This window comes from Capricornis sumatraensis, chromosome 2, assembly GCF_032405125.1.
Source record: "Capricornis sumatraensis isolate serow.1 chromosome 2, serow.2, whole genome shotgun sequence".
Classification (NCBI taxonomy): Eukaryota; Metazoa; Chordata; class Mammalia; order Artiodactyla; family Bovidae; genus Capricornis; species Capricornis sumatraensis.
In genome coordinates this window covers 160,646,536-160,660,563 of record NC_091070.1, presented here as the reverse complement: position 1 = coordinate 160,660,563, position 14,028 = coordinate 160,646,536, and the positions used below count along the sequence as shown (strand labels likewise).

At 36.7% G+C, this 14,028-nt stretch overlaps 1 protein-coding gene across 1 annotated transcript in view; it reads right to left on the bottom strand.

Annotated features, from left to right (window-relative positions):
• Nucleotides 1-742: 742 nt before the first annotated feature.
• TTLL7 (tubulin tyrosine ligase like 7) overlaps nt 743-14,028 on the bottom strand; it is a 106,497-nt gene continuing 93,211 nt past the window's right edge. Inside the window, exon 20 of the mRNA XM_068966093.1 lies at nt 743-863. Coding sequence (XP_068822194.1) covers nt 743-863 — 121 coding nt within the window. The remainder of the gene's footprint in view (nt 864-14,028) is intronic.

Here is a 14,028-nt window from a genome sequence, read left to right as displayed (position 1 = left end):
TCTCAATAAAAAATAAAAATATAAGCTAGTAAGTTTAATTTTTAACCCACTGGATTGTCTTCCATTTTAGATAGTTATTGTGATCTTACTAGAGCCTTACTGAAAATTTACATTATCATTTTCACAAGTAGCTAGATTCCCACACTGAGGAATAAAAATATTGGAGAATTCAGGTGGGATTTTTATATTAATAGCATGCTACTGTGTGCTATAGTAATGACACACCCATTTTATACTTAATCCTATCATCAAGCAACACCAAGCTTCTAATTTTTGTTTTCATTTTAAATGGCTACTAGATATATATAAGAGAATTAATAAAGTAATATACTATTAATTCTTTTTAAGTCAAAAGTATTATCTAGAAAATAACATTGTAATGGGATCTTCAAGATCAATTCTGTTTTATATACTCTGCAGCAAAAATAACATTTCTAGTAGGAAGGTATTAATTATAAACCTAGCAAATTCTAGACATTCACATATTTGTGTAAACAATTTTAATATGGTTTATTACATTTCCAGAAAGGTTAAATCTTATATCCAGTTTCCTGCTAATTTTTCTTTCATATATTATAATAAATATATGTGTTATTTGAGTGCATGTGTGTACATATTTTCCACACACATATATATCATATATACATAAAACAGTAGTTAATGGTCACTGTCTTTTCAATGTTAAATTGGGAAAAAAATGAATTGCTATTATGCATAACCCATGGCGATCTTCCCTTCTGTTTCACAAATGGCCATATCGAGATGTAAACAAAACATTGGAGCGAGCCATTCCACGTGAACTGTATTTCAAGTTGTAGTTTGGTGTTCTCATGAAGAATTGTGTACTTCCTGGTAGTAAATACCTAAAAGTAATAGTTTAAAAATTAGACTTTTACAAACAAATTAATATTAATATCTCCCACTAAAGTGTTATGTGGTTAATAATTTGTACATCTTACATGAGAAATGACACTATAACAATGCAATCCACATAAAAGGATTTCCTCTCTTGAGGAGGGGAGGTAGGAAAGGGTCATACAGCCTCACTCAAAGAGCTGAATATATATGCAAAATGTGGTCTTAGTATCCCAAGATATCCCATAAACAGCCATGAACTCACAAGCTAGGAAACTGTTTACATCACTCATGTTAATTTGGAATTCATTAGTAATCTCTGTAAATAATATGCATAGCCAGTCAAGTATTTCTTAAAAATATCATGTAACATCATGTAACATGAGAATTTAGCTAACCACACTAAAATAATTATTTCAAGGATGTTGAAACCATTTAATTTCATAATATATCATTGATGTATTATGACTGTAGTTAATCTGAAAGAAAAGTTAAAGATTAAAATGTATAACTAAATTGTAAATTTTATACTCCTAGACTACAGGGTGCTTAGATTACCGAATACCAAAAACAATCATGATTACAGGTTGCATGCAACCTTTGCACCCAAATGTATTTCAGAATATATGAATTTTCCAGATTTTAGGACAATATGGTGTATATACTATACATAATGCAACATCTTCATCAGAGTCTTAGGGCAGCATTGTGCAAACCATTAATATTTCTGTAATGAAATGCCGAAATATTCACAATAAATTGGAAACAGACTATATAAACAACTTTGTGTCAATTCAGATGTGGCAATAAATGGGTTATTTTTATTTCTATTAGTCTGAGTTTTCAGAGCTTTGAGATTTAGGAGTTGCAAATAAGAATGTGTGCCTGTATAATCTTATTCCTCTGGAAAGCCTTTGATTGGCATTAGGCCATTCCAATCTATATGTTGAGAGAGAAATGATTAAGGAAACCGACATGAGCAAACACAAGTATCCCTATTAAAAGCCTAAGTCCAGATGATGACGAGGACATGCTAGAAAGTCAGGACAAAGATATTTATAAAAAATTTCTAAAAGAAGAAGTAACAACAGAAGGAGATTGATAATAAGTCTTAAAAAGAAACAAAGGTAGAGATCAAATCATTTATTTTCTTCATGTGACTGCAGAATCTTCCAGCCACAGTATCATACTTCCAAAGACAAATGAAGAAACTGAGGACCAAAGATATTATTAGCTACCAATTCTTTATTAAATAATACTGGTACTAACTTCTGTGTCAATGGAAAATTACATTTATGTTGTTGTTACATGAATTTTGTTGTTGTTAATGAATACGAATTCATTATGATCGAACTGCATACAGTACTCAAATTAAAATGGCAGAATTCCACATAATATTCATAGACATCATTCCATCGTAAATTATCTGATAATATCCCCTAAATCTCTTACTTAATATCACAAACTATAAATAATTGCTCAAATCATTATGTTAATAGAGCAGTAAAATAATCTACAACAAACTAAATTAAATCAAAACTGCACAATGGGTGATGAATAATGAAACAATTGATTTCTCACATCATAGATTATATAAATCATTTTCTTAATATCACTTGGGTAATTCATATGAATTAATTATTATGTCAAGAGCTAGTGTTTCATGATGACTGATCTGATATATTCTGTAAGAAACAGGCTGCCCTTCCGATCTAGGGCAAAGGTGCAAAGGAAACTAAGGTGTTCACCAAAATCCACTATTCCATACTACTTGAGAGTTATTCTCTCTCCTACTGAAAATTGGTTACATCCTGGTTACATTGGTAATAATTATATTAAACAGTAACTTTTGCCAACTTTCTTTTAAAGAATCTCCAAACAAAAGTTATTATTGGCATTACAATAACATTCACATTGCCTTCTGAGCTAAATATTTCCATTTACACAGGTGAAAAAATAATAGTACAAAGTCCAGGGTTACAGTGAACTTATACCATTTTATTTAACACTATTTTGTATTTAAAAAGAATTTGTGTGTGTGTGTCTGTGCCAGCACCATTATACTTGCTTTAAAAATATTATTTTTAATGATTCTCTATGGTATATATTATTATCAGCTCCATTTTATAGATGAATACACCAAAGTGTACAGGCGTTAAATGCCTTGCCCACAGTCACAAAATGACTAGAGCCAAGATTCAGATCCATTTGGTCTCACTCCAGAACGATCACTCCCCCAAAATACTATATTGCCATTTCTGTATATGAATTCCAATTTTAAAACTGACAAATACAATGATTACATTTATTTTTCAGAAATATGAAGTATACAAACTTAGAAGTAGAAAAATATTATCCACAAAACTAAACTTTTTAATAGAAGCAGAGAAGGCTAAAATGAAACTAAAGACGTAAAAAGGAAAAGAAATTCAGTATGAATGTAAAAAAGCATATAAAATTACATTGTAAGAAACACTTTGCTTCCCTAAAGCAAGGGCTGTGCGATATTTTAAAGGATTACAGTGAAACACAATGGATTATTTGCCTTAATATCTCCATTAAGATCTCTTGGGAGAGCCCAACTAGCTGAATATCAAAGATTATTTTTAAATTTTCTCTGCAATGAAGTTAAATAACAATTTGATTTTTTAGCAAGAATAATCTCTAGAAAGTGGATTTATAGATAGTATCTAAAGAGTGTCTGCTAAAGCACAAAAAAAAATCTGAAGTCTCCAGCTTTATTTCTATTTAGCTTACTCTCGAAGTACAAATATAGCTAACTTGTAGCTAACTCATTCCAAGAAGAAATAACACAAACTATCCTCTTTGTTTCATACACATACCCTTACTCCTCAATTCTAAGATGAGGTATACACATCTTCACATATCCATCATATAAATGTAAACTGCATTTATCTAAAACAAGACCAGGAGCTGACTGTGGCTCAGATCATGAACTCCTTATTGCCAAATTCAGACTTAAATTGAAGAAAGTGGGGAAAACCACTAGACCATTCAGGTATGACCTAAATCAAATCCCTGATAATTATACAGTGGAAGTGGGAAATAGATTTAAGGGACTAGATCTGATAGATGGAGTGCCTGATGAACTATGGACAGAGGTTCATGACATTGTACAAGAGACAGGGATCGAGACCATCCCCATGGAAAAAAAAAGGAAAAAAGCAAAATGGCTGTCTGGGGAGGACTTACAAATAGCTGTGAAAAGAAGAGAAGCAAAAAGCAAAGGGGAAAAGGAAAGGTATAATCATCTGAATGCAGAGTTCCAAAGAATAGCAAGAAGAGATAAGAAAGCCTTCCTCAGCGATCAATGCAAAGAAATAGAGGAAAACAATAGAATGGGAAAGACTAGAGATCACTTTAAGAAAATTAGAGATACCAAGGGAACATTTCATGCAAAGACGGGCTCGATAAAGGACAGATATGGTATGGACCTAACAGAAGCAGAAGATATTAAGAAGAGGTGGCAAGAATGCACAGAACTGTACAAAAAAGATCCTCACGACCAATATAATCATGATGGTGTGATCACTCACCTAGAGCCAGACATCCTGGAATGTGAAGTCAAGTGGGCCTTAGAAAGCATCACTACGAACAAAGCTAGTGGAGGGGATGGAATTCCAGTTGAGCTATTTCAAATCCTGAAATATGATGCTATCAAAGTGCTGCACTCAGTATGCCAGCAAATTTGGAAAACTCAGCAGAGGCCACAGGACTGGAAAAGGTCAGTTTTCATTCCAATCCCAAAGAAAGGCAATGCCAAAGAATGCTCCAACTACTGCACAATTGCACTCATCTCACACGCTAGTAAAGTAATGCTCAAAATTATCCAAGCCAGGCTTTGGCAATACGCGAACCATGAACTTCCAGATGTTCAAGCTGGTTTTAGAAAAGGCAGAGGAACCAGAGATCAAATTGTCAACATCCTCTGGATCATCAAAAAAGCAAGAGAGTTCCAGAAAAACATCTATTTCTGCTTTATTGATTGTGCCAAATCTTTCACTGGGTGGATCACAATAAACTGTGGAAAATTCTGAAAGAGATGAGAATACCAGACCACTTGACCTGCCTCTTGAGAAACCTATATGCAGGTCAGGAAGCAACAGTTAGAACTGGACATCGAACAACAGACTGGTTCCAAATAGGAAAAGGAGTACGTCAAGGCTGTATATTGTCACCCTGCTTATTTAACTTATATGCAGAGTACATCATGAGAAATGTTGGGCTGGAAGAAGCACAAGCTGGAATCAAGATTGCCAGGAAAAATATCAATAACCTCAGATATGCAGATGACACCACCCTTATGGCAGAAAGTGAAGAGGAACTTAAAAGCCTCTTGATGAAAGTGAAAGAGGAAAGTGAAAAAGTTGGCTTAAAGCTCAACATTCAGAAAATGAAGATCATGGCATCTGGTCCCATCACTTCATGGGAAATAGATGGGGAAAGAGTGGAAACAGTGTCAGACTTTATTTTTCTGGGCTCCAAAATCACTGCAGATGGTGATTGCAGCCATGAAATTAAAAGATGCTTACTCCTTGGAAGGAAAGTTATGACCAACCTAGATAGCATATTCAAAAGCAGAGACGTTACTTTGGCAACAAAGGTCTGTCTAGTCAAGGCTATGGTTTTTCCAGTAGTCATATATGGATGTGAGAGTTGGATATGAAGAAAGCTGTGCGCCGAAGAATTGATTCTTTTGAACTGTGGTGTTGGAGAAGACTCCTGAGAGTCCCTTGGACTGCAAGGAGATCCAACCAGTCCATTCTGAATGAGATCAGTCCTGGGTATTCTTTGGAAGGAATGATGCTAAAGTTGAAACTCCAGTACTTTGGCCACCTCATGCGAAGAGTTGACTCATTGGAAAAGACTCTGATACTGGGAGGGATTGGGGGCAGGAGGAGAAGATGACGATAGAGGATAAGATGGCTGGTGGCATCACCGACTCGATGGACGTGAGTTTTAGTGAACTCCGGGAGTTGGTGATGGACAGGGAGGCCTGGCATGCTGCAATTCATGGGGTCATAAAAAGTCGGACACAACTGAGCAACTGAACTGAACTGAACTTCCTATTTGACATAGAATTGTTTGGTTTGTCATATACCAATTCACTGCTGACCATGGAGAATCTCTAGAACATGAAGAATGTCAAGACTGGTAAGTTAATTAGCCTTGAAACTTAAAATACACACACCTCTGAGATTTTCCTGGAGAAAGATCCAGGACCCCTAACCATAGCCAACCCCCAGAGTAAACTCAGCTTCCTGGTTTGGGGAACACAGGGTAAATAAATTTTATCACTTTATTTAAGCTGTGTTCTTTTTTAACTATTTTGATTGTGGTAAAATAAATATATAACATGAAATTCCTTATGATTTTTAGGTATTCATGTTCATTGTAAATATATTCACACTGTGTAATATTGGCTGTGTAAAATGGTTGTGTAACCAAAACTATAACCTGGTTCCAGATCTTTTCATGTGAAGCAGAAACTCTGTACCCATTAAGCACTAAATTCCCATTTCCTCCTCCTCCCAGTCCCTGGTAACCTCTATTCTGCTTTCTGTCTCAATGAATTCATTCTAGATTCTGCACATAATTGGAATCATACCATGTTTGTCCTTTTATATTTGGCTTATTTAACTTAACATGATTTCAAGGTGCATCTATGCTATAACATGTATCAGAATTTCATTCCTTTTTACATAGTATAATATTTTTATGCTTTTATATTTTTATACATAGTATATATTTTTATACTAAGGATAACCTTTTAACATATAATAATATTTTATATTTATAAATTTTATATAATACTATATTTATATTTACAATTTTACATAGGCATAATAATAATACATGCAAGTAGCTCAGTGATAAAAGAATCAATCTGCCAATGCAGGAGATGCAAGTTCAGTCCCTGGGTCAGGAAGATACTCTGGAGAAAGAAATGACAATTTACTCCAGTATTCTTGCCTGGAAAATTCCATGGACAGATGAGATTAGCTGTAGTACTTGGGATCGCAAAGAGTCAAACACGACTGAGTGACTAAGCACAGCACAGCACAAAGAGTCAGACAGAACTGAGTACACAGCCGAAAAGGGCAAAGAGTAGTAATGTACATATAAACAGATCACATTCTATTTATCCATTCCTCTGTTGATGGACATTTGGGTGGCTGTCACCATCTGACTACTGTGAACAAAGTTGCTATGAACATTGGTGTACAAGTATTGGTTTGAGTCCTTGTTTTCAGTTCTTTGGGGTGTGTACCTAGAAGGGGAAATGCTGGGTCATATGGAATGGCTACCCATTCCAGTATTCTTGCATGGAGAATTCCATGGACAGAGGATCCCGGTAGGCTACAGTTCATGGGGTCACAAAGAGTAAGACACAACTGAGTGACTAATACTTTCAAACTTTTCATGGTAATTTTATATTTAACTTTTTAAGGAACTGCCACTGTTTTCTACAGCACTCATACCATTTTACATTCTGAACCAGTACTAAATTCTCAATATACTTACCAACACTTATTATTTTGTATTTTAAATACAACACCCAGAACATTGTACTGTGGTTTTAACTGCAAATCCCACCTCTTGTCATTTGCTAACAACATGGATTTGGATGAGCCATTTCACTTCTTTGGGCCTCAGTTTTCTCACTGGTGAAAAGAATCCAATAGTTTCTGCCATGCCGGTCTTACAGAGTATGGACCAAATGGAATAGTGCATATAGGTGAAATATTATTATTTATGTGTTACTAACATCAGCCTTGCTTCCCAGGTAGCAAAGTGGTAAAGAGTCCGCCTGCCAAGACAGGAGATGCAAGGGGCACAGGTTCAATCCCTGGGTCAGGAAGATTCCCAGGAGAAGGAAATGGCAACACACTCCAGTATTCTTATCCAGAAAATTCCATGGATGGAGGAGCCTAGTGGGCTACAGTACATGGTGTTGCAAAGAGTTGAACATAACTGAACAACTGAGTACTCACTCAACATCAGCCTCTTTAGCAAGACCATGCCTGTTTTAAGATAGATGTACCAAGCTATCTTAAGATTAAAATAGTATCATGTATATAACTTGATTTTTAAAACTTTTCAATCAAAAAGTACATAAAATAAACATCTAGTAAATGAATATTATGAAGTGATCACTCATATAACCTGCTACTCAGGTTAAATGACTGAATATTCTTAGCACCCCAGAACCACATACTGCTGCCCCATAAACTTACCCATTATCCAGACTTCTGAATAGCCATGATGGTGTGATCACTCATCTAGAGCCAGACATCCTGAACTGTGAAGTCAAGTGGACCATAGAAAGCATCACAAAGCTAGGGGAGGTGATGGAATTCCAGCTGAACTATTTCAAATCCTAAAAGATGATGCTGTGAAAGTGTTGCACTCAATAGGCCAGCAAATTTGGAAAACTCAGTTGTGGTCACAGGACTGGAAAAGGTCAGCTTTCATTCCAATCCCAAAAAAGGCAATGTCAAAGAATGTTCAAACTACCACACAGTTGCACTCATCTCACATGCTAGAAGAGTAATGCTCAAAATTTTCCAAGCTAGGACTCAACAGTATGTAAACCAAGAACTTCCAGATGTTCAAGCTGGATTTAGAAAAGGCAGAGGAACCAGAGATCAAATTGCCAACATCTGTTGGGTCATAGAAAAAACAAGAGAATTCCCAAAAAACATCTACATCTGCTTTATTGACTATGCCAAAGCCTTTGACTGTGTCAATGACAACAAACTGTGGAAAATTCTTCAAGAGATGGGAATACCAGACCACCATACCTGCCTCCTAAGATCTGTATGCAAGTCAAGAAGCAACAGTTAGAACCAGACATGGAACAACAGACTGGTTCTAAATTTGGAAAGGAGTATGTCAGGGCTGTATACTGTCACCCTGCTTATTTAACCTATATGAAAAGTACATCATGCAACATGCTGGACTGGATGAAGCACAGGCTGGAATCAAGATTGTCGGGAGAAATATCAATAACCTCAGATATGCAGATGACACCATCCTTATGGCAGAAAGCAAAGAACTAAAGAGCCTCTTGATTAAAGTGAAAGAGGAGTGTGAAAAAGCTGGTTTAAAATTCAACATTCAAAAAACAAAGATCATGGCATCTGGTCCCATCACTTCATGGCAACTAGATGGGGAAACAATGGAAAGAGTGACAAACTTTATTTTCTGGGGCTTCAAAACCACTGCTGGTGGTGACTGCAGCCATGAAATTAAAGGCGCTTGCTCCTTGGAGGGCTTCCCTGATAGCTCAGGGAAGGGATAGGCTATCTACTCCAGTGTTCTTGGGTGTCCCTTGTGGCTCAGCTGGTAAAGAATCTGCCTGCAATGTGGGAGCCCTAGGTTCGATCCCTGGGTTGGGAAGATCCCCCAGAGAAGGGAAAGGCTACTCACTCCAGTATTCTGGCCTGGAGAATTCCATGGACAGTCCATGGGTTCACAAAGAGTCAGACATGACTGAGTTACTTTCACTCATTCACTCACTGCTCCTTGGAAAAAAAGCTATGAACAACCTAGACAGCATATTAAAAAGCAGAGATATTACTTTGTCAACAAAGGTCCATCCAGTTACAGCTATGGTTTTTCCAGGAGTTATATATGGATTTGAGTTGGACCATAAAGAAATCTAAGCACCGAAGATTTGATGCTTTTGAACTGCGGTGTTGGAGAAGACTCTTGAGAGTCCCTTGGACTGCAAGGAGATCCAACCAGTCAATCTTAAAGGAAATCAACCTGAATATTCATTGGAAGGACTGTTGCTGAAGATGATGGTCCAATACTTTGGCCAACTGATGCAAAGAACTGATTTATTGGAAAAGACCCTGATGCTGGGAAAGACTGAAGGCAAGAGGAGAAGGGGATGACAGAAGATGAGACGGTTCGATGCATCACCGACTCAATGGAAATTGAGTTTGAGCAAGCTCTGGGAGTTGGTGATGGACATGGAAGCCTGGCATGCTGCAGTCCATGGGGGTCACAAAGAGTTGGACACGACTGAGTGACTGAACTATCCAAACTTCAGTGGCAATTACTTCCTCCTGTTTGCCATCTACGGCAAACAGGAAGTACATATTCTGTAATACTATAATTCAGTTTTTCTTTTTTTTTTTTTTAATATAAATGAAATGATGTATGTAGTCCTTTACCTCTGGCTTCTTTTGCTCAATTTCTGTTTGAGATTCTTCCATATTGCTGTTTATGCATGCAGTTTGTTCATTTTCAATGCTGTAAAATATTCCATTGAGTGGACATTACAAAAATGTCCATTCTTCCATGAATAGACATTTTCAGTTCAGTTCAATTCAGTCGCTCAGTCATGTTCAACTCTTTGTGACCCCATGAATCACAGAACGCCAGGCCTGCCTGTCCAACACCTACTCCCAGAGTTCACTCAAACTCATGTCCATCGAGTCGGTGATGCCATCCAGCCATCTCATCCTCTGTTGTCCCCTTCTCCTCCTGCCCCCAATCCCTCCCAGATTCAGGGTCTTTTCCAGTGAGTCAACTCTTCACATGAGGTGGCCAAAGTACTGGAGTTTCAGCTTCAGCATCAGTCCTTCCAATGAACACCCAGGACATTTTAGGTGTTTCTAATTTCTAGCCATTATAAGTAAATGCTACTGTGATAATTCTATAATGGTCTTGATGCACATGGGCATACATTCTGCTTAGAATCATTAGGAATAAAATAACTGAGAAAATACTAAACTTTAGTGGGTTATCCAAACTTTTTTAAAGGTAATGATGTTCATTATTATCAGCAGTGTGAGAGAGTTTCCATTACTCTACATTCTCATCACTCATGGTCTGAAAGATGGGTTTCACGTCTCCCTGAGTATGAGCTTGAACACTTCAAATACTTACTGCTTTTAAAAATGCCTCTTCAAGTATCTTCCCCATTTTTCCATGGAGTGTCCTATTTTCTTCTTAGAAATCTGTAGGAGTTCTTACACAGTCTGTACAACAATCTTTTGTAGGTTAAACAGGTTGCAAATATCAACTTTCATTCTGAGCCTTGCTCTTTCATCTTAATGGAGTCTGCTAATAAACATATATTCTTAATTTTAATATAGTAAAGTTTATCTTTTCATTTATAATCTGTACTTTCTTGGCCTGATATTTTACACTCTTTGCATACTTCGAGGTCATGAAAAGTCTATATTTTCTTCCAAAAATCTTTACTTTTGCCTTTCACATCTGTGTACTCAATAATTTGGAAGTGATTTTGTATATGGTGTAGGTAAATTAAGGTTCTTTTTTTATTATTATTTGGAAACTCAATTGCCCCAGAACCATTTGTTTAAATAAAATTTTAACCCATTTGTTATAAGTTAAGTGTCCCCCTTTTGTCATAAATCAAGTCTCTATATAAACCTGGGTCTATTTATGGCCTTTCTGCGGTGGTTTCGTCGCCAAGTAGTGTCCAACTCTTGCAACTTCATAGAGTGTAGCCTGCCAGGCTCCTCTGCCCATGGGATTCTCCAGGCAAGAATACTAGAGTGGGTTGCCATTTCCTTCTCCAGGGGATCTTCCCAACACAGGAATTGAACCCGAGTCTATCCTGCATTGCAGGCAGATTCTTTACCAAATGAGCTATGAGGGAAGTCCATGGCCTTTCTGAATGCTCTATTGGTCTATTTGTCTATGCTTTTGGTACAAATGCACGGTCTTAAGTTCAGTTCAGTCGCTCAGTCATGTCTGACTCTTTGCGACTCCATGAACCACAGCACACCAGGCCTCCCTGCCCATCACCAACTCCCGGAGTTTACCCAAACTCATGTCCATTGAGTCGCTGTGCCATCTAACCATCTCATCCTCTGTCATCCCCTTCTCCTCCTGCCTTCAATCTTTCCCGACATCGGGGTCTTTTCAAATGAGTCAGCTCTTCGCAACAGGTGGCCAAAGTATTGGAGTTTCAGCTTCAACATCAGTCCTTCCAATGAACACCCAGGACTGACTTCCTTTAGGATGAACTGGTTGAATCTCCTTACAGTCCAAGGGACTCTCAAGAGTCTTCTCCAACACCACAGTTCAAAAGTATCAATTCTTCTGCCCTCAGCTTTCTTTATAGTCCAACACTCTCACATCCATACATGACTACTGGAAAAACCATAGCCTTGACTAGACGGATCTTTGTTGGCAAAGTAATGTCTCTGCTTTTTAATATGCTGTCTAGGTTGGTCATAACTTTCCTTCCAAGGAGTAAGCATCTTTTAATTTCATGGCTGCAATCACCATCTGCAGTGATTTTGGAGCCCAAAAGACTGTTTTCACTGTTTCACTGTCTATTTGCAATGAAGTGATGGGACTGGATGCCATGATCTTAGTTTTCTGAATGTTGACGTGTAAGCCAACTTTTTTGCTCAAACACTATAGCTTTATTATAATTCTGAGCACACTGTAGTAAATCAGTCCCCCTATTTCAAGAATATCTTGTTTATTCTTGGCCCTTTGTTTTTTGTATAAATGTTAGAACAAATGTTAGTCAAATTCTTCACCTTGCAAAAAAATTGTTAGGATTTATGTGAGGAATATGTTGAATTTATAGATATGAAGAACTATTTGAGAAGAAATGACATATTGATATTGATTTCAATATCAGTATAGGTATAACTTTACATCTTTTACATTTTTCTGCATAAGGGTCTTACATGTTTTTGTTGCTTTTTATTCTGAAGTATTGGTTATTCTTTGATGCTATTAAAAATGACATTTTATCTAATCTGTTTGTTATTGATATAGAAAAAATATTGATTTTATTCACATTTTGATTTCATCAAAATTGGTAGGTTTACTTGGTAATTTATCTGTTGAGTTATTTAGATTATGAGTGCTATGAATGTCCTCACAACCATTAGTAAGGAGTTTTATTTCTTTCTCTCAAATCCAATACCTTTTACTTTCTTGACTGGCTTCCTTGAGTAAGCCAGGTCAAGTATAATGATAAACAGAAGTAGTTAATAGGTAATCTTGTCTTGTTTCTCTTCACAAAAGACTTCAACATTTCGCCATTAAGTATATGCTTGTAGGGGTTTTGTAGTTACTCTTGATTAGATTAAGGAATTTCCATTTCGTTTTTAACCTGGTAATCATTTTTTAAAGCAAAAATGTATATTGAATTCTATCAAATGACTTGTCTGTGTATTTTAAATGATTTTTTATTCTAGTAAAATTACACTGATCACATTTTAATTTTATTGTACCTTTAAATAGATTCAATAAACAAAAGTTAGTCATGATACATTATCCTATTTAAGGTTTCTGGGTTAATTTTGCTAATATTTACGTAAGATTTTTGCATCTATGTTCAAGAGTGAGACTGAACTTTCATTATCCTTTGCCATAATATCCTGGTCAGATTTTAGTATCAAAGGTATGGTAGCCTTTGGTATTGGTAGCCTTCTATATTGTCTTGTGTCATTTTGGTAATGTGTGTTTTTCAAGGAATTTTTTTTTTTTTTTACTTTATTTTACTTTACAATTCTGTATTGGTTTTGACATACATTGACATGAATCCACCATGGGTGTACATGCGTTCCCAAACATGAACCCCCCTCCCACCTCCCTCCCCACACCATCTCTCTGGGTCATCCCCATGCACCAGTCCCAAGCATGCTGTATCCTGCATCGGACATAGACTGGCGATTCAATTCTTACATGATAGTATACATGTTTCAATGCCATTCTCCCAAATCATCCCACCCTCTCCCTCTCCCTCTGAGTCCAAAAGTCTGCTATACACAGCTGTGTCTTTTTTGCTGTCTGGCATACAGGGTCATCATTGCCATCTTTCTAAATTCCATATATATGTGTTAGTATATTGTATTGGTGTTTTTCTTTCTGGCTTACTTCACTCTGTATAATCGGCTCCAGTTTCATCCATCTCATCAGAACTGATTCAAATGTATTCTTTTTAACGGCTGAGTAATACTCCATTGTGTATATGTACCACAGCTTTCTTATCCATTCGTCTGCTGATGGACATCTAGGTTGTTTCCATGTCCTGGCTATTATAAACAGTGCTGCAATGAACATTGGAGTACATGTGTCTCTTTCAATTCTGGTTTCCTCGGTGTGTATGCCCAGCAGTGGGATTGCTGGGTCATAAGGCAG